The 22,133-nt window shown below is 37.0% G+C and overlaps 1 protein-coding gene across 1 annotated transcript in view; it reads left to right on the top strand.

Moving 5' to 3' along the window:
• Positions 1–11,290, top strand: part of EFEMP1 (EGF containing fibulin extracellular matrix protein 1) — a 57,584-nt gene extending 46,294 nt beyond the window's left edge. The window contains exons 7-11 of the mRNA XM_055242401.2: positions 553–672; positions 2,212–2,331; positions 6,149–6,272; positions 6,358–6,553; positions 10,028–11,290. Coding sequence (XP_055098376.1) covers positions 553–672; positions 2,212–2,331; positions 6,149–6,272; positions 6,358–6,553; positions 10,028–10,189 — 722 coding nt within the window. The 3' untranslated portion in view covers positions 10,190–11,290. The remainder of the gene's footprint in view (positions 1–552; positions 673–2,211; positions 2,332–6,148; positions 6,273–6,357; positions 6,554–10,027) is intronic.
• Positions 11,291–22,133: the final 10,843 nt, after the last annotated feature.

A 22,133-nucleotide genomic window follows, 5' to 3' on the forward strand; every position in this document is an offset into this window, starting at 1 on the left:
CCTTTTCACAATATTTTCAGTGCTTTAGAGCATTGCAAAACTCCGTATGGGTCTCAAAGGCTTATGTTATAATTGTAATGGAATTTAACAGAACCCATTTAAAAAGTAATAAATAGCACAGATAAATCTTCAGTACAGCATGCTGAGAGACCATATCAGTATAAATGTCTTATATCAATTATTTATAGAATTGGCATTTTGTATCTGAACAACAACAAAAGAAAATACATACTGGAATGTATATTTATTAGAAGCATTAAATTCCTTTGGAACGATTCATCAAACATCAAACTAACTGTCATTCCTATAAAAAATATTTTGGTATTTCCAAAAGAAGTATATGACAGACGTTTGAAGTTGTTCCACCAAATATGAAACCTAAATGGATGTTCTCCAGTGAGCTTCTGCAGGGCAAATAATTCAGCTAGGGATTTACTCACTTATCAGCAGATGACGTAGGTACAAAAGAGCAAGGATATGTTTAAAGTCTATATATATATGTATGTATATATATACATATACATACATATATATAAAAAAACTTTTTTTCAGATATAAATGAATGTGATGCCAGCAATCAATGTGCTCAGCAGTGCTACAACATTCTTGGTTCATTCATCTGTCAGTGCAATCAAGGATATGAGCTAAGCAGTGACAGGCTCAACTGTGAAGGTAAAGCTCTTCCCAGATAGTATGGAATAAAGTCCAATTCCTGTGACTGCTGTTGTTTTATCTGGTTATGTACCCGTTTATGAAAACAAATGCTTACCCATGGGAATTCTGCTCTAAAATCCAGTTAATGGAGTTCAGTTGTTACATTGCCTTTTTAGTGTGTTACCAAGAAAAAGGAAAAGAAATAAAATAACTGAAATATTAGGTACAGGCTGGCTCTAATAATTAGAAAGCATGCTCTAGTATGTTGCTTCTCAGTGTGTTATCCAGTGACGAGGTATGTCAGCACCTCCTGGGAGCTTATGAGAAATGCAGAATCTCAGGCTGCAACCCAGACCTCCTGAGTCTGAATCTACATTCAACAAAAACTCCAGGTGACTGGTGTGCACATTTAAGTTTCAGAATAGCCAAGTGCATGTCAAAACATTAAAATAAAAATCAAGAGATCTAGTTTCTGGTTCTATTCCTGCTACTGTGTGACTTGGGCACATTTCTTGAGTTGCCTGGGTTTCACTTTCCACATGAACAAGAGGAGGTCCATTTAACTAGATTCATGACCTTCAGAGTCCATTGCATGTGCACATTTCATTGTATAATTCAAAAGGCATTAGACATCCTGAGGGGGATGCCATGGACACTTGATGTCCCTGACCTCCTCACGGTTCACTCAGCTTTACACAAAGCTCATACCCCACTGAGAGAGGCCTCACATCATGCCATTACACTCAAAACTGAAAGAGGCTACCTCAGGACAGCTGCCTCTGCCCTTCTGAGTAAACTGTAGGGACATCACTATTCAGAAATGCAAAGCATTCTTCCCCTGAAGGCCAGATCCTGCCAAGCTGTCATTCTGGAAGCTTGCACAGGTTAGGGGACTTGGCGTTCAAAGCTCAAATGAACTTGGCGTCAAAGTCATCCAATTTCTGAGAAGACAAACATGAACTCTGCATCCTGGATGGGTCTGCAGAGTCCAAAATGAAGGCCGTCAACCACAAGCCAATTCATTCAGTAGTGTAGTTAGGTCCAGGATTAGCCAAATTGTCAGCAATGATTCAGTAAGTCATGATAAGAAAAACTTTTTGTGCTGTGAAGTCATAGAGGGAAATAAGCTGATATTGTTAGAATTTGCCTTTCAGCTGCTTATAAAGTTTTGTATTTCTATTTCAGAATTTGCAATATTTTTACTCGCTTTAGCTCACCTCAAAAGTATATTACTTCCCCCAGACTGTTGAGCAGAAAAAAAAATAATATATGTGTGTGTGTGTGCGCACATATATATATATATATATATATATGAAACCCAGGCAACTTAAGAAATGTGCCCAAGTCACACAGTAGCAGGAATAGGACTAGAAGCCAGATCTCTTTATATATAGATAGATAGATATAATTTTTCCTCCTTAAAATATAAATAATTTTAATTATATATAATTTTAATATAAATATTTGTAATCTTATAATTTATATACATATATATGTCCAAAGTAGTGGTGCACAAACTTTTCAACTCTGTGTCCCTTCTCTTGTCTGATTCAACAGACATTGATGAATGCAGAACCTCAAGCTACCTGTGTCAATATCAATGTGTCAATGAACCTGGGAAATTCTCATGTATGTGCCCCCAGGGATACCAAGTGGTGAGAAGTAGAACATGTCAAGGTAAGTTTATTTATTTTTTTCATATGTTAGGTATTTAGTTTTAACCAGACAAGAGGATGTTATAGGATTCTCCCATAGACTTTCATTTTTCCCACTTTGAATATACAATTTAAGCTCTTTTTTCCCCTGTTCATCATAAAATATATACATCTCATAAAGAGGTGATTCTATGCTAATGCTGACTTTCCTTGGAATTCACAGTAATCATTTTTCATCCTTAAAAGATAAATAATTTTAATAAAATACTGGTATTTCTTCTATGTAACCTACATAATCTCTTTGAGATACATCTTCAAATCATCCACTGGAAAAGATTCAGTTATTAAAAAGTTTCACCTGTGAGTCTGAGTTCAGAGCATAAGCTCAATATGTGAGTTAAACATACCTCCATCCAGTCTTCATTCTCTAAAACTAACGAGGATTATAAATTGCGTAAGAATGTAGGTGCTGAGAAAAGTCAGCCTAATATGTCGTAAAATATACTTGAATATTTCAGAGAAAACTACTAGCCCCAAAATAGCTAATGACCTTGGATCCAGTTTCAAAATAAACATTCAGATGATCTTCACACCTATACATAAGTGGAAGAGGCAGCTCCCTACAATGGTATGATTTCAGAGTCTCTCAGGAAGATCTTTAAAAAAAGGACCCTACCTCCAATGTTGCATGTAGTTGAAAATTTTCTTAACAGGGAAAGGACTGTCAGATAAAACCAAAAATGTTGAAAATCCTGGAAAAGCTAGTACAAACACTTAAATTTACACAAAGCAACAAAAGAATGAAAAAAATGACCAAACTTGAGGACAGAAAACCTGTTTGAATCCCAGCTCCACTGTATTCGGTCTGCATAATCTTGAACAAATTATCAAACTACTCTGAGCCTCAGCTTCCTCATTTGGAAAAGGGAGTTGTGGGAATTTAGTGGAATAACATACATAAAAATAATTTGTAAACTATAAAGCTTGTACAGGTCAAGGTGTTTTTATGAAATTTACTTACCAATGTAAGTGACCAGTAGTAAATCTTCTGTAGAGAGTCCTTTTTAATCAGGGTTGGAGTGAAGGCACACAAGGACAATAAAGATCCTATTAAGAAAAGAAAGATCAAGGAAAGGAGACACTGGGGATTCTCCATCTATATCATGATGTTACAGGAAAATATTAACTAAGAGGAAATCCATTACCTGGGGTTTTGTAATAGGCACACAATTTTTCGACTAGACTCCAACCACTGAGTATAAGCATAATCAGAATGTAGTTCATTGCACAACGAACATCTTTATAACCCTTTCCAGGTTAATAGAGACTTTATAAATGTTAATTGTGGGAAAACATTGCATTCCAATGGTTTTACTTACTGAACCGTAATTGAGACTTTCAACATGCATATTACATGCAAGAAAATGTCAGCTAGTGGAATGTCTTAACAAATTTCTCTGGAGTCCTTCAAATAAATATCTATGTGTTTCTGATCAAAAATTGATTTGATGCTCAGCAAAAGACAGAAGCAGATTAATGCACGGTGGGATCTGACCTGCCTAGCCTATCTATCTGGAAACATTTATATCTATTGTAATTAAAGGTGGAAAATGCACCAAAATTGCAAGTGGGGGATTCATAAATGTTATATGTTGAAGATATGCAGCTTCAGAATGTTTGGTTAAGCCAAAACATTTTTTGTGAAAAAGACTTAGCATTCTTCTAAAGTATAAAGCAATTGCTTTCTCCTACGGAAATCATTTCTTCTGAGCCTTGTCCACAGGAATAAAATGAAATTGAAAGTTTTGGATTCTTAACTTTCTCTAAAAGACTTATTTTGTGGATGAAATAGCTGTTCTCATTTCACAGGCCTATACAAATGAAAACTGTGTGTGTGTGTGTGTGTGTGTGTGTGGAGAGAGACAGAGAGACAAAGAATACACATACACATAGACACACACTCATCAAATATTTTGAGAGTATTAATTTCTGAAAAATCTTCCAGAATGATTAAGGTGATGATTATGCTAGGCTCTACATTACTGGAAGTAATAAATGAAATTATAAGGTTGTCTTTTGCTTCTGTTGGACTCCATATAAGTATTAGTTTTCCCTGACTTAAACAGCATCTTTATTTTTCAAAAAAGTGGAAAATAATGAAAGGATAAGTCAGTTGTGATTTCATCCGAAGAATCTAAGTTTTCTTTCTTCCGCCATAGCCAGTCCAAGAAGACACTTTTTCTAACTGTCTCTTGGGGACTACCTAGCTTTCCCAGTCTGTTCGTGAGTTCCAGATAACTTTAGCCAGTTTGGAAGCTAAAATACTTTTTTTCCTCCAAAGTCAAGGCATGAATTATTTAGAGTATATGAACTTGAATGAGCCACTAAACCCTTATTTTTCATCCATATCAAGTGGAAATATCTTTCTCACCTACCTCCACACAGTTTGTGTGAAGAGCAACTTAGTTCAATCTAATATTTCTTAAAAGCCAGGCGCTCTATTGCATTAATGCTAGGTGATGAAAGGATTAAAAGATGGGTTCAATAACCCTTGCCCTCAAGGAGTATACAAGCTAATAGAAGGGTTAAGCTAGACATGCAGATTTCAATAATGCAAAGCAGAAAGCAATAAAGGCCCTTAAAAAAGAACACCGAGTATGAGAATTCAAAAGAGATCATATCCCAGCACCTAGCCCATGCTTGGCTTACAGCAAGGATTCAGTAAATTACTTATGGAATGAGTAAATTCGTGAATAAAAATATCTCATTGTGGAGAAGGAATGATTCAGAAAAAGTTTACATTGAATAAAATATAAATCACTATTCAAATGTAAAGGGAGACAGACATAGAGATGTAGATATTAATTTTATTTTTATTGTTGTTGTTGTTATAAATGTAATGGCTCTCTAGTAAAACTGTTCTCTCAGATGTCATCTGGAGGCTTCTGATTCCCAAATTTAAAGTCAATCTTTGTCCAGCCTGAGGTAAACACAGCCCTTCTTCCCAGGACTCTCTCTCCCTCTGACTTCTTTGGCATTGCCTTTTCCAGGGTTGTCTCCCTCCACTGACAGCCTCTTCCTAAACTTCCTCTTTTTCCTTACAGTCCTAAAATTGCTATGCTCTATGAGGTGGAACACTTCATAGTTTCACTTCTTGTGCTGTGCTTCCTCTGGACAGTGTGATCCACTCTCAGCATGCTTCAGCTTACTGAAACCACATTTCTAGCCTTTTCCTTTCTCCCAAGTTCCTGAAAGATATGATAAGCTGCCTTCCATAGTTTATGCTTCCTGATTTCTTGGCTTGGAAAGCCTTCCCTGCCCCAGCCGTGAAAACTCCATCTAACCACCACCCTTCAAGGCCACACTGAGATTCCTCTTCCTTCCTTCAGCCTTCCCTAATCCCCCTGGCAATATTACCCAACTCTGCTCCACATCCCCCAGTATACTTATCTATCTCTTACTTAATTCCATTTTACTTTCTAAGTAACCATATACACATTCCCTTAATTATAATGTCCCTGAGGACAAGAACTGGTGTTTTTTTAACTTTTATATAGGCGGAGTCAATGGTTAACATTGGGGTTTGAATTCAACAGATGAATAATAGGTGCTTGATAAAATATCATGAAATGACACATATTAATCTGCCTAGAATGTCTCAGCTCTATCTGTCCTGAATTCAATGCAATGAACACCCAGTCTTTGTCTAAAAGCAGGTTGAACACAGTCCAGATGCTCTCACACCTCCTTCCTTGCAAACAGAATCTGCCAGTTATATGATTTAATTAGATCAGTTCATTAGTTTAGTTAGTAAACTCTTTGACCCTACATCTCTACAGATATAAATGAGTGTGAGACCACAAATGAATGCCGGGAGGATGAAATTTGTTGGAATTATCATGGCGGCTTCCGTTGTTATCCACGAAATCCTTGTCAAGATCCCTACATTCTAACACCAGAGAAGTAAGAAAAATCAGAACTTTTGAAAATGAGGATTTTTCTGGTCTTACCAAGCCAAACTGCTGACTACTTTTGTTTGTCTCTGCAGCCGATGTGTTTGCCCAGTCTCTAATGCCATGTGCCGAGAACTGCCCCAGTCAATAGTCTACAAATACATGAGCATCCGATCTGATAGGTCTGTGCCATCAGACATCTTCCAGATACAGGCCACAACTATTTATGCCAACACTATCAATACTTTTCGGATTAAATCTGGAAATGAAAATGGAGAGTTCTACCTACGAGTAAGTATCCTGAAGGTAGCCTTAACTATTGAGAAAGATGGGAGTTTGTTGTTGTTGTTGTTGTTGTTGTTGTGTGGTATCCACATGTGGAAGGAAAGCAAACATTTAAAGAGTCTTATGTGTAGGCATTGTGTAAGGCCTTCCAGGTACATTATTTCATTTATTCCTCTTGGTAACACTGACAGATAGATATTAATATTCATCTCCATTTTTTACAGAGGAGAAAAGTGAGATGCAGAAAGATTAAGTAGCATCCCTGAAATCACTCAAATATTAAGTTTGGCAGACTCTGATAGAGTTGTGTGTTACCACTAAAATACAAGCCTCCCATCCCCCCGCCTCTGTCCCCCTACACACACCCCCCAAGTAGGTATCACTAATCATTGATGGTTAATTAATTATACATAGACATACACGTAATTCAAATCCAAAATAATTCCTGGAGCCCCTAAAGAGTTTTTCAGACATCATGAATTTATCATTGTTACATTCACAAGACAGTTTGCATTCACACCGAAACTAAAACCTGTAAGTATGTGAGAAGTGACCCCACCTCCCCACACAGTATGTGTTAGTAGTTGTACCATTCTTGCCAACTTCTGGGCTGACAGTATGGAGTCATCTCCCTATCTTTCATTGCCTGTGTGAAATCTACTTTCAGAATTCTGCCATTTCCCTCTTCACACTGTCTCCTGGGTTATCTTTGCTTCCTCACATCCCTATCTCTCTTCCTATAAACTGGCTCCTGTCACTTCCATGATCCCTTCAGTGGCTTCTGAGCTGGTGTCCCTGACTCCAAAGCCTCAGCCTTCCAGTCTCCCTACAAAATCTCAGCAAGTTCATTTTAGGTTAAAATTTGGACATACTTTAAATACGGCTCACCACTTCATGTGAAAATGATGGCACCCTACCAAGCAGTTTGCAGAGTTACGGTAACTGTTTCATGCTAATGATGTTATTCATCCAGTTACAATTTTCTCAAAACTCCTTTGGGCACTCTTTATTTTTAATCAAATTTTAAAGCCAATATTTCATTTTGAGAATATGAATTAAATTGGGAAATTCATCCTTGTGGTACAGTTTACAGATTTTTAATGTTTACCCATTTATCCTGTTTTTGATATATTAATTTCCCATATAGCTCCAGAGTTATGTGATACTATTTCTTTGCCAGTATATTAGAAAATGATTAATTTCTCATGACCAACTTCTGAAAAGAAAGACCCAATGCAAAATGCAATCTATTACAATTATTTTTCGAATAAAAAAGAATATAGTTCTTTAACATTTGATATTTTAAATTTGACATATTCTTGATATTTGTAAGAAATTTCCACTGAATGAATTTTACACAATTCAGATACTACCAATTAACTAATTCTAGCCTAAACAAATAACATTATTTTTAAATAACAAAATCTTTAAAAATAATTTTCTATTTTGAACTTTCAGCCATAATGTAAGAAAATAAAATTTTCTAGCAGAATAATCAAAGAGTGTAACAAAGTTCCAACATGTTTTTTCTTTGCAATTAAACATGGCACTTTTACAGTTATTTATTATTCATATCAGTGCATTTACTGACTTGATATTTTCAAATCAAAATACAATGTTTTTCTCCAGTGAAATCCTTATTCTTATGACTGATAGAAAACATTGCCAATTTTGATAGTTCCAGAGTTAAATTATTTGAAAGAAAAATATTTAAAATAATAAAAATAGACGTTTCAAGACTATTTCTTATCACATAATTCAAAAAGTACTTGGATCAAATCCTACAGAGTTTCTCCACCAAAATTCTACTTGTGCAGAGGGCATTGAAATGCATGAAACTCAACAGCAGGTTACTTAACTTAATTAGGTTAATTAATTAGGTTAATTAAGCACCTACTACATGCTCAGCTCTATGCTAGGTGTCATGAGGAATTAAAAGGACATGTAATGCACATTTTCTGATTTCAAGGAGCTTTAAATATTATTGTGTAGAAAAAGTTAACATCTATGAAAATAGAAGGGGGCAATTTTGTGCTTAATTCCATGGTCCAAATACATCAAAAAATCAATGTGGGCTGTCAAAGAAGGTTTCTTGATAGTCATGAGTCAGCCTGATTCTTGAAAGGATATGTGGAATATAAAATTTTATTTATATTCCTTTTGGGAAAATACGGAGAAAGCCATCTTCCCTGGAAAAGAGAACATACTGTAAAGAAAGCACATGAAATTGAAGGTTGAATATCCAACATCCCTCACACTGCCCCAGTGTCTCTGCTCCCTTACTGAGCCTTACTATTATTCTTCATAGCCCTATCACTACCTAGTCTAGTATTCACTGAACTATGTCATCCACTAGAATATGAGCATAATGAGAGCAGAGACTACACCTGTCGGTTCACTATTCTATCCTCAGCACATAGAATGGTACCTGGCACATAGCAGATGCTAAAATAAAATTTAAATCAATAAATTAATTCAATCAACACCTTCAAGGTGTTATTATTACCTACAACTATTGTTTACAAGAGGTATGCGCCATGGAAGATCCTGGAGACACAACAATGAATAAAGCCAAGCCAGTTCCTGCCCCCGTGGAGCTTGTAGTCAAGACATTGAACAAGTGATCAGAAAGACGCTGACTGCTGCAGCAGAGGGTTGCAAGCTGCTCATGAGTATATAACAAGTAGACCTAACCAAAGCATTCTCTCCCTTGGTTTAATGTCCACCCATTGAGGTGATTGCTAAATCCTAATCCATGACTCTATCCCTTGGCATTCAAACTCACACATCCACTTACCTGCCTCTCCAACCTCATCTCCCTCCACTCACAGGAACCCATCACATTCTTCATCAAAATGAAACTGCACCCAGTCCTTCTGAACTTATTACTTTCCAAAACTTTCATTTATCCCTGGTGACTCTCATCAGGCACTCAAAAGCTTTCCCTCAGTGCTTCAGGGCTCTTCCTTTTCTTCCCTTTATACATACACCTTTATGTATCTTCATTCGTACCCTGCATAACCCCATATATCTTAGCATTTACCATATTCTGTTGAAAAACTGTTTCCATCTCTCTTTACTTACTAGAATGTAAACAGATGCACAATGTTGAGAAAATGAAAAGTGACAACTTTGTTTACAAGTTCAGAAATTATCAGATTCTCACTTAAGCTCTAGTCTCTGTAAAGTCCACAACTACTCAATAAAAGTGAAGAAAAATGTTAACAGAGAGGGAGGAATCAAAAACAAAGAACTATTAAAAAAAAAAAAAGCAAGTCCTTGAAACTTGGAGTTAATGACTGTATTAGACAAGGGATAAGAGCCAAGAAGAGTTGAAACCAAGAAGGGACCAAGTAGTGGCTCTTTTATACCACCGTCAAAATTCTCCCCCTAATTCTTATAGGAGGAATACTAACAAAGCATAGAAACTCCAATCCAAGAAAATTATTCTCTTCCTTTCTCTATTTTCTTTTATTTTAGCAAACAAGTCCTGTAAGTGCAATGCTTGTGCTCGTGAAGCCATTATCAGGACCAAGAGAACATATCGTGGACCTGGAGATGCTGACAGTCAGCAGTATAGGGACCTTCCGCACAAGCTCTGTGTTAAGATTGACAATAATAGTGGGGCCATTTTCATTTTAGTCTTTTATAAGAGTCAACCACAGGCATTTAAGTCAGCCAAAGAATATTGTTACCTTAAAGCACTATTTTATTTATAGATATATCTAGTGCATCTACATCTCTATACTGTACACTCACCCATAATTCAAACAATTACACCATGGTATAAAGTGGGCATTTAATATGTAAAGATTCAAAGTTTGTCTTTATTACTGTATGTAAATTAGACATTAATCCACTAAACTGGTCTTCTTCAAGAGAGCTAAGTATACACTATCTGGTGAAACTTGGATTCTTTCCTATAAAAGTGGGACCAAGCAATGATGATCTTCTGTGGTGCTTAAGGAAACTTACTAGAGCTCCACTAACAGTCTCATAAGGAGGCAGCCATCATAACCATTGAATAGCATGCAAGGGTAAGAATGAGTTTTTAACTGCTTTGTAAGAAAATGGAAAAGGTCAATAAAGATATATTTCTTTAGAAAATGGGGATCTGCCATATTTGTGTTGGTTTTTATTTTCATATCCAGCCTAAAGGTGGTCATTATATAGTAATAAATCATTGTTGTACAATATGCTGGTTTCTGTAGGGTATTTTTAATTTTGTCAGAAATTTTAGATTGTGAATATTTTGTAAAAAACAGTAAGCAAAATTTTCCAGAATTCCCAAAATGAACCAGATATCCCCTAGAAAATTATACTATTGAGAAATCTATGGGGAGGATATGAGAAAATAAATTCCTTCTAAACCACATTGGAACTGACCTGAAGAAGCAAACTCGGAAAATATAATAACATCCCTGAATTCAGGACTTCCACAAGATGTAGAACAAAATGAATAAAAGGTATTTCACTGGAGAAGTTTTAACTTCTAAGTAAAATTTAAATCCTAACATTTCACTAATTTATAACTAAAATTTCTCATCTTCGTCCTTGATGCTCACAGAGGAAGAAAATGATGATGGTTTTTATTCCTGGCTCCAGAATGACAGTGAACTTCAGCAAATTACCCTCCTACCCAATTCTATGGAATATTTTATACATTTCCTTGTTTAAAATGTCACTGCTTCACTTTGATGTATCCTATTTTTAAATAAAAATAAATATTCTTTTAGAAGGTCACTCAATCTTTGGAGGTTTTTCAGTGTAGTCAGTAGCCCCCAATATAATTTTTATATCTGGGATAAACATCAGTTATAGGTGCCAGCGCAAGAACTACCATTAGATTTTTTTTTTTTTAATAAATAAACTGGGAGATGAGGAAGCAAAAAGACAGTTAAAATCATGCCACAAAACAGCCAACTTTTTCTTAAATCTAGTTTCACAGCATATATGAATAACCTCTGTCACCAGGTAATCTTGCTGCTAACACAAATATCTCTCAAAGAGTTGACTAATGTGCAGAAATTGCCAAAAAGAAAGTTCACCAAAAGCTCAAGGAACAAAACACAAACTCCTTCTGTGAGAGTAGGGGATGGGCTCTTAAAGGTTAAAGGGGCACAGAAACAGTGGAGAGAGAACAGATCTGACCAAGGGACAGCACAGAAGCAGAGTCAACAACCAGCCACAACACAGCAAGACGGTTGAGTTCATTCCTCTTACCCTGTCTACATGATTACTTACAGTCAAGATAAATTACGGCTTGATCTAAATGTTTCCATTTTTAATCAATCTAGTGATTTTCCTACATACAAAAACAGCTCTCAAGTGACAGCTGGGAATAGCAACAGTTAAAGAAAAAAAGCCTAAGACCTTCTTCCAACACATTTTTCCCTCTTAAACAAGAAGACCGGTCTTGTCTATAGCTCCCCAGGGAATTGTAGAAGAAACTGGAATCTCTGAAATGTTTATGCTAAACCCTGGCCCTCAATTTCTACCTCCAAATATATATATATATATATATATTCTGGGCCTACGGAAGCCATTAACTGCAGACAAGATGTTTGCCCTAGTCCTACCCACAAATCATAGACACATGGAAGAGGGTTGATACTGAAGTTTCACTGAGGCAATTTCTTTGTTCTGTTGTGATAAAATTTACCATCTTAGACATTTTAAAATGTACAGTTCAGTGGCATGGAGTACACTCAGAGTGTTGAGCAAATATCGTCACTATCTAGTTCAGGGGCCCCCAACCACTCCCCCAACAACCGGGCTGCAGACTGGTACCTGTCCATGGCCTGTTAGCAACCAGGCCGCACAGCAGGAGGTGAGTGGTGGACGAGCATTACCACCTGAGCTCTGCCTTCTGGCAGATCATCCCAGCATTAGATTCTCATAGGAGCATGAACCCTATTGTGCGTGCAAGGGATCTAGGTTGTGTGCTCCTTATGAGAATCTAATGCCTAGTAATCTGAGGTCTGAGGTGGAACAGTTTCATCCCAAAACCATCCCCTCACCCCCCACTATCCCCACCCATGGAAAAATTGTCTTCCACCAAACCTGGTGCCAAAAAGGCTGGAGACCACTGATCTAGTTCCATAACATTTCATCACTCAAAAATAAACCCCATACCTTTTAACAGTCACTCCCATTTCCCCTTCCCATAAGCCCCTCTGGGAGTCAACATTAATCTACGTTCTATGGATTTGCCTATTCTGGACGTTTTATATAAATAAGATCATACAATAATATGTGGCCTTTTGTGTCTGGCTTCTTTCACTCAGCATAATGTTTTCAAGGTTTAGCCATGTTATACTTCATTTCTTTTTCCAACTGAATAATATTCCATTGCATAGATCTATCACATTTTGTTTATTCATCAGTTAATGAACATCAGCTGATAAGCTGTTTATACCTTTGATTATTCTTTTTCAATCTTGGATGTCAAAAAGAAACTGTTTCCTAGACTATTCACCCACTAGTTTCACAGCCTAAATTCACCCATTTTTAGTTTGGCTTTTGACTAAAAAGAATAGCAAGTTTAAAAAAATTGTTTTAATTCATGGAAGCAAAAACCTGGAAAAAGCTTTGAGAAGCTAATACATGAGTTCCTTTGTAGGTGCAATCATCCTCAGTAAACGTAAATATATCATGCTCTCTTAATTTGAAATTGAAAATACATATCATGTCTAAAAACAAATCAAAGCAGTAAGACAAAATTCTGCTGTTTTCAAACTACACATGATTCTTTCCTTCCCTCCATGAAAATCACTGATTTAAGCCTGCTCCCATAGATGAAAATTATGGAAATAATTTATTGTCACAGTCATTTATTATTGTAATTTTCTCAGCATTTATTGAGAAAATTCTAAAGTAATTCCTTCCAATGTCTAATAGTGTGATGGTATAGAAGAACCAAGAGTCTATCTAGTCTTGGTTCTAAAGTAACCAGCCAAGAGATCTTGGGGAAGTCACTTAGCTTCTCAGTACCTTGGTTTCATCTATAAAGTGGGATATTGAAACAAGGTGTTCCTCCAGCTTTGAAAACCAGGTGTGGTGGCTCCCACCTGTAATCCCATCACTTTGGGAGGCCGATGCGGGTGGATCACTTGAGCCAGGAGTTCAAGACCAGCATGGACAACATAACGAAACCCCATCTCTGCAAAAACATACAAATATTACCGAGGTGTGGTGGCATGTTCCTGTAGTCCTAGCTACTTGGGAGGCTGAGGTGGGTGGATTACTTGAACCCAGGAGGTAGAGGTTGCAGTGAGCTGTGAGTGCACCACTGCACTCCAGCCTGGTTAATAGAGCAAGACCCTGTCTCAGGAAAAAAAATTATATATATATAGAGAGAGAGAGAGAGAATTTTTTATTTTTTATATATATATACAATTTTTTATTTTATATATATATATATCCCAGGAATACGCCACTGAAAGAAGATTTAGCTCTATTTGCCAAATCTTTGAAAGCATCTGAGTCTTCTTTGTACGCAGTGACTACTGGAAAGCATTAGTCATTGGTGGAAGAAAAAAATGAATAGTGCCCACCCAAAAAAACGGATCTTCACTTTATGGGGTCATTATTACCGCTGAGGACATAAGAAATAATCCAATTTAACTATGTTTTTTAAATTGCAATTCAAACAACAATTACTTTTAGTATTCACTCTTATGCATGTTTTTGCTCCTTTCCACTGAAACTAATTGCAATCTGATTACTCATGTTAAACTGGAAGTCATTTTACCTTATTTCACCAGTGGAAAAAATGGCCAGTCATGAGTTCCCACACTTCCAAACATGCTTTCAGGGAAATGCCTATGTTTTTGCTCAGTGAGCCTCAGTAATGAGGACTGACGTAGATGTTTCCAACACTTCACTGTTCGTTCTAATACCTGTGGCCTGGTCTCTGAGACTTCCATGCTCTCTGACTGGACACAGTTATTTTTTTACAGTGGCTAGGAAAGACCTCTTGGTTGTTAAGCTCTCTAAAAGAGAATAATTTAACTTCAGCTGCCAAATTTCCCTCTTAAGTAGTTTCTTTAACAACTGGCAATCTCCATCTCCTCCAAATATAAAATATCTCCTATTTCATGCCCTTATTTTTAATAATAATAGGATTCTAGAACTTAGATACCATCCTGTAAAAAATCTCTTATTTTTAAGACTTGCACAACATCGCAGTTTGTTGAGCAAGAGTGCTATGCCTAGAATGCAGTTCTTATGACTTAGATTAGGGCTCTTTTCTTTGGCCATACTCCAAATTTCAACACCAACAAGCAATCTCTTTCCTTTTAAACCCCTTCTTGAACAGTGTCCACTCCACAATGGGCCAGCCTTTCTGGCTGCATGACTTTTTTTCACCGCTGCTTTCACATGCAATCGGATTGAAATAACATAGATACCACCAACCTGATTCTTATAACTTTCTTGAACTGTAGTTTATTGTTCTCTTTAACTCCAGACAGGCAGAAGTAATTGTGTTACCTAAAATACTCCTGAATTCTGGAAACTGAAATGCAAACACCAGTCATGTAGACCTCACTATACTTGAGAGGACAGCAGCTTCCAGAAGAAAAGAGTCTATTAGTAGAGATCCAAATGGATCTCTTCTAATAACGGGGAGCTTTGAGAGCAATAGTGATTGATATGGTTTGGATGTTTCTCCCCTCCAAATCTCATGTTGCAATGTTACCTCCAAAGTTGGAGGTGGGGCCTGGTGGAAAGTGTTTGGGTCATGGGGTGGATCCCTCATGACTGGCTTGGTGCCCTCCCTTCAGTAACACGTTTACATGAGACCTGGTTATTTAAAGGAGTCTGGCTCCTCCTCCTTTCCCTTGCTCCTGTTCTGGCCATGTGATATACCTGCTTCCCTCCTTCGCTTTCTACCATGATTGTAAGCTTCCGGAGGTCTTCACCAGAAGCAGATGGTGGTATCACATTACCTATACAGCCTGCAGAATCATGAACCAATTAAACCTCTTTTCTTCATAAATTACCCAGTTCAGGTATTTATTTATAGCAATGCAAGGATGGCCTAACACAGTGGTGAAGACAGAATGAGTCTAATGCTCCCCTGGTCCAGGAGCTGGACAAAAAAGCATACAGCGTCCTTCCTGCTGTAAGGATTATTATAAAGCCAATGGTAAAGAACATTGCCGTTCCTTGACACTGGTTAACATTCATTACATTCATTAGGTGATTTTCGAAGGTGCAAATATGTACAAGAAACATCATCACCTAACGGCTTCTGTTTTAGAGGCCTAGAGTAAGACAAGATATCACACTATTAACACCTCAGTCCTCAATGGGGCTTTAGGTTTTTTCACATGTGAAAATGGCAAAAACACATAGGTATTTTTTAAATTATAATTTAAAAATATAAGTATTGAAGAGTAGAAATCAGCTAGAAACCAATCCCCATATCTAGTACATGTAGTAATTTCTACCACTCTTCATTTACAAGGGAGATGCTTTAGTGAATTCAAATGATGGAAATGGAAAGATTGTTCAATACCCTAAGGCCACCTGAACACAGCCCAGTGGGATTATTATATTTGGGGAAGCTTCACAAATAAAAGTTTATTGTTGAATCTTGTTTCCATGACTTCAAGCAGTTGCTTGTTTTGAATAGCTATGTATGCTTCTAACTTTCTAACTCTTCTTTTAAAATATAGAACAGCTGCTGGTCTGCTCGTATGTTATGCATAAGAAGCCCACAAGGGACAAGGCCCTCTATTAATATGTCGAATTATTTTTAACACAGTTATATTTCTATCCCAAATTATCATCTCTAAAAGATGGCAAGCTTCCATCTTCCCAGCTGGGGGGAGCACCTGCAAAATTCAAACCCAAATTGTGACACATCTGGTACCCAAAAACCAATCTTGTTTCATCTGGCCAGCAGACTAAAATATCAAGATCGTTGAACAGAAACAAGGCAAAAAGTTAACTGCCTCTTATATGCAGTCAACGCAGATGTCTAGTTAAGCTGTTTATATAGTAAGCGCATGTGTATGTTAACGGAGCACAGACCCCTTTAATAAGCCAGAGTTGGAGTATAAATGCAAGAGAATTTTAAAGACCTGAATGCAATAATTCAGTTTTTTATCTTGCCATAGAAACTAGTTTCTGCAAAATCTCAGCATGATATTTAAACAGATGCATATAACACAAACAAATGATTTTGTTGAGTTATTTGAGTATCTCCAAATTGTTTATTTCCTTTAAAAACCTCATTTTATGTTTTTGTATTTTAATATTTATATTATGTTTCTTTCAGTGGTAAATTACTTGCATATGGGTTAAACAAGGTGTCTTGGTTTGTGTTGCCCCAGATGCAGATTCTGACATAAAAACTGAGTTCTGGTAGGTTGAGAGGTTCTCTTGGGAAGCAAACTTGAGCAAGTGGGGAAAGTGAGCCAGGGAAGAAAGAGATGCCAATGAATTCGTGAGTAAATGAGTGGATCACCTCTGTGAGCAACTGTAGCTCAATTCCTCTGATAAATCACATGGAACTCACCTGAGAAATATTCCACTAGAGGCCACATGGGCTGCAGCATTTATCTACCAACTCCCGTCCCTGTGGTAAGTGTTGCCCATACACACTGCCTGCAGGAGGGTGTGCTTCCTCATATTGGAGAAAGCCCTCAGGCAGAGGGTAAGAAAGACAGGGGTTTGACAGAGGATGCTGTTGGCAAACTAGACACTTCTGCACCATGCAGTAAACTCATATGGCTAAGGAGATCTGGGGCAGACATCAACATTTGCTGACTGACGCCAGTGCAATGCTTGATGATTCTGACAAATGGAGCTTCTGTTACTTACTGGCTTGATGGCTTCATATCACATAAATCTCTTCCTTGACCTTTTTCTGTTCATTCTCCCATCTTTTCTTCGTTTTCCTCTCTCATTCTCTTCTTCTGCTCAGGCACTAACCATGTCCAAGGCTAATGGACATGGTTCAGCCAATGACACCAAATTAGATTCAAAGACACATATAATACTATGCAAAGTGGTATTGTATAGTTAATACCATAAGCCTATCTGATTCTAGAGCTCATCACAAGTCCAATTGCAGAGTACTAAATAGAATGAGTAGCCCTTCAAAAGTGAATCTTCAGGGAAGCTAATGAAGCTAAAGCTTCAAGGCTCCTCCCTTGCACCAGCCCCTTCCAAGGTCCTGAAAGGGACCCTATGTTCACATAGTTAAATATTTTTGTAAAATTTATATAATACATTTTAGCTGTATTGGTTAGAATTACTCTTTCATCTTGGGCTCCCCCCATCACACTTCACATGTCACGTGGCTCTGAAGTGGGTCAAAGTATGTTTGGGATCCAGCCTGGGAAAGTTGAGTTAGGAGAGTGTATTTAGTTTGGATTTAGTAGGATATATTTATATAGTTAACATTCATTTCTATGTATGGTTAATTTGAGCTCCTGTCTGGGGTAGGAATAGCCTCTAGAAATATTCCCACCACCCTCTGTGTTGACCATAGCTGACAGCATGCCCAAAAGTTCAGGGCCAGGAGTCCCATCACAGTATAACATTCTACAGCATCCAACAACGGATGTAAATAGCAGAGGAAAAACAAGTTTTGAAATATGCAGAGCTATAAATTAATCTATGGAAAATTCTTCCATTCACCAGACATGTAAAATAATAAGCAGAGGATGTGGTTTTAATCAATGCCTAGTCATGAATATACCTAATTATGCAGCATATACAATTACAAATGCACCATACCATGAAAATATTTTCATATATTTCTCTGGGAACTCACCAGAAATTATTCTGACAATAAAAAGCGAGTTGTAACCAAAAAGATGTTCAGATAATACCAAAAGTGATCATTTTTGAGAAGAAGAAATAAATTTCAAATAGAAGTAATAAAAAGACTCTTGAGTTGATTGATAAGTTAATGGAGAGGACTATGAATCATATGAACACACTGGGGAAGAACATAAATGTCCTGCTACTTTGATCTAGAACACTAATATCAGTGAAGGTAACAGAAAACTGGTAATTATACACCACAACAGGACATCAGCAACTCACTGGCTAATTAGTGTGACCATTTCAAAGGATATTTAAGATTAGTCTCTGCACAAGAACACTTGGAATGATCTGAACTCATATAGATCTGATATGACAGAAATCCGATAGAGGTTCCCAAATCTGAGAGCAATATTAAAAATTTGCATGATATTGTAATAATGACTTGTGAAATCAAAGAAACTTTAATAAACTACCAATTTAAAAAAAATCTTAACCAAGCTAGAGGAAAACCTGGTTTATTTTACTATTCTTTCTACAGAAAATAATACAAAATTGCATTTATTGGCAACCAGAATATGCATCAAAAAATGTAGGGAAAAAAAAGCATTACAAAGGAGTGTTAGGCAGTTAATTAATAAAAAATGTTATTTTCCCAGACTTTGAGATTTTTGCTGTATTTATCGGCTTTTAAATTTTATAATTTATTGTAATTTCTTACATCATTCTAAATAAAAATTTACTTTTGTGTCTAATTTTGCACTTACAATTTTATATTTTTTTCCTTTAAAGTGAGCCCCCAAATACATATAAGCTTCATTCAAAACCTGGATACATCCCTGGAATAAGAGCACAAAGCAGTTCTGCCACTAGCTTAAATGGTGCTTTTGTGCAAATTAGAAAGGACACATATTCTGGGCCTTGCAATATTTGACTAGGCAGAAAAAAGGTACATATTGTAGGTACAGGAAGTGGCCCTTTATTTCAAACTTTCCCCACTGCCAATAGCAACATTTACTCTTGTTAATAGCAATTGTAGATTTAAGAGTTACTGATGTCTGACTCAAGCTTAAGAGTTGAAAAATATATTTCAACCTTTGGTCTCCACAGATGAGTTTTTCTCATGGTGCTTCAACATTCTATTTCCCCTGCTTGTCTCTCAGCAGTGATTATCTGCCTTGATTTCCCTTTAAGATATATTGACCAGCCATTAATAAAAAGGCAAAGACCTCAAAGAGGTCAATCTGTGACTATCAAAATCCCTAATCATACCCCAGCTCCTGGATCTTGCCTTATAATTCTAGTATCATTCTCTTCATTAAACATTTCACTGGGCATCTGCCATATGCCAGGCACTATGTTAAGTACTAAGGAAGCAAAGATAAAAATGGCATGGTCTCTGACCTCAAAAAACTTACAATATGGTGGGGAAAATAAACAATGTTTTGGGTTCAATTTTTTTTAAAGTCATTATTTCTCGAGCATCTATTATTCATAAGCTGCTTTCAACCCCTTATCTGACTCCTCACATTCACCCTGTGAAGAAGGGATTATTAGTTTCATTTTACTGGTGAAGAAATGGATTCAGTGATTTGTTTAGGCCCAAATATCAAGCAGGGGCAGAACCAAGACTGGAAACAAGATCCATCTTTCTCCAGAGACTGAATATGTTCTTAGGGGAGCATAGCTGAGGGCAGTTAACCCTGATCAGAACAGGTCAGTGAAAGCATGCCTGTGCTGATCTTAAAGGTAGAATACGGTTTCTTCAAGCAAGGAAAGGGTGTTTCAGCAGAAAGGAATTGATGCACAAAGGCAAGGAAGCAAAACACAGCAAGCAACATGTGAAGAAACCTTGTAAACCTCGTTGTTCCAAACACTCAACCAAGATCCTGACTCCTAATAATGAATCATGTGGTGAAAAATCTCACTCCATCCATCAGTTTATTTCCCTAACCTTTTTTCTCTCTTTCCTTACTCCTCTTCATAAACATGGATACAATGGCTGTTTAAACACCATATCTACTTTCAAGGAATATACAGTTTATTGGAGAGACAAACTAATCAATCAAATAATCTTACAGATGAATGTAATTTTAGAAATTACATGTAAATATACTTTGCACATTGCAACTGTGACACGTGCTACAAAAAAAGGAATGCGGTGCTACAGGAGCCTATAAGGAGAAACTCAAATGACCTACTCAAGCCTCCCTGGAAAAGTGTCTCTTGAACTGAGATCTTAAAGATGAGTAGGAGTTAACTACATAAAATAGGTAGGGAAAAACATTCAGAAAGGGATCTGCTCATGCAAACACCCTTTGGAGGGACGGAACATTTTCTGGGACCCAGTCCAATCAACCAAAATACCAGTGTAGCTGGAGCCACAGAAAGGCTGGAGAGATAAGCAGATACCATTGAAGAAGTTGTGTCTTTACTCTTATATCAATGGGAAGGTATTTAAATATTTTAGGCAGGTAAGTAACAATCAGATTCACACTTTGGAAAAATTCCGTTTAGCCTGGAGATAGGTTGGAAGTGGGCTCAGATGGAGACAGGTTAGAAAGCTATTGCAGCAGCCAGGGGAAAGATGATAAGTTAACTTGGGCAGGAGTGTTGCTAGAGAGCATGAGAAGTTAACAGATTATACTGTATATAGGAGATGAAAACTAGGACTTAACAATGGATTGGAAGCAGAAAGTGAGGCAGAGGAACATGTTGAGAATGAGTATAGGTTTCTGGCTCCCATAATCTGATAGGCAGGCAATTGTTTCCAAGTAGAGATTCATGGATCTATCTGAGCTTCTCCCATGTTGGAGCTCTATCGCCTTCAACAGCTGACTTCCAAGGTCACTGTGCTCATCCCACATCAGGAGGTGGGTGGGAAAAAGCATGAAGGATAGAATCTGAGAACTTGTTAGGGGGAAGGTGTGGAAGGTGCTTACATCACTCTGCTCTTCTTCCTTTGGCTGCAAGGAAGGCCGGGAAACAGAGTCTGGCTATCTGTCCAGGAAGAAGAGCAAACCGGTTTGGTCACTAGTTAGCAGTCTCTGCCTCAATAGGCAAGCTAGAAAATGAGCATATTCTTTATTCCCGTCATGGAAGTGTTCCACGGGGACAGAGAACAGTTTTCTACCTTTCAGATTTATGTTTACTTTCACTTATTTCTCCTTATCCCTATAGCTCTTTTCTTTACAAAAGTAACTAGAGTTCCACACTTGCATATATTCATTTTTAATGGGGGCAAATCACCTTTCCAATACTATTTATTCATTTAGTAGATATTTAGTTGTCTGCTGTCTTAGCCTAGTTGTTTACTTCATGTCTAAGGATGGCAGGAACAAAGACAACTAATATTTTATTCTTAAAAAGGGGGGAGGGGAGGGGTAATTAGAACTGGGTTTTTAATTTATAAGAAAAATGTATGCACAAATATCATTTCGTTAGTGTTATTTCTAATGACCAGATAAACAAAAACAGTTTAAATGTACAATAACGAGAAATGGCTAAGTTAAAATTACGGTACACCTGTATGTAGACTATTGTGCAGTGATTAAAGTCATATTTATAAAGAGAATTTTTAGAGTGGGGAACGTTTACAATACAGTGTTAAGTGGAAAATAGCAGGAAGTGCTATCTCAATTACATAAATAGGTATATGTAAAGAAGATAGCTAGAAGAGAAGATTTTGAATGTTCCCAACACAAAGAAATGATAAATGTTTCAGGTGATATATACATGCTAATTAGCTTGATTTAATCATTACACATTGTACACATACATCAAAATATCACTCTGTACCCCA

The sequence above is a fragment of the Symphalangus syndactylus genome, chromosome 14 (genome assembly GCF_028878055.3).
Source record: "Symphalangus syndactylus isolate Jambi chromosome 14, NHGRI_mSymSyn1-v2.1_pri, whole genome shotgun sequence".
Classification (NCBI taxonomy): Eukaryota; Metazoa; Chordata; class Mammalia; order Primates; family Hylobatidae; genus Symphalangus; species Symphalangus syndactylus.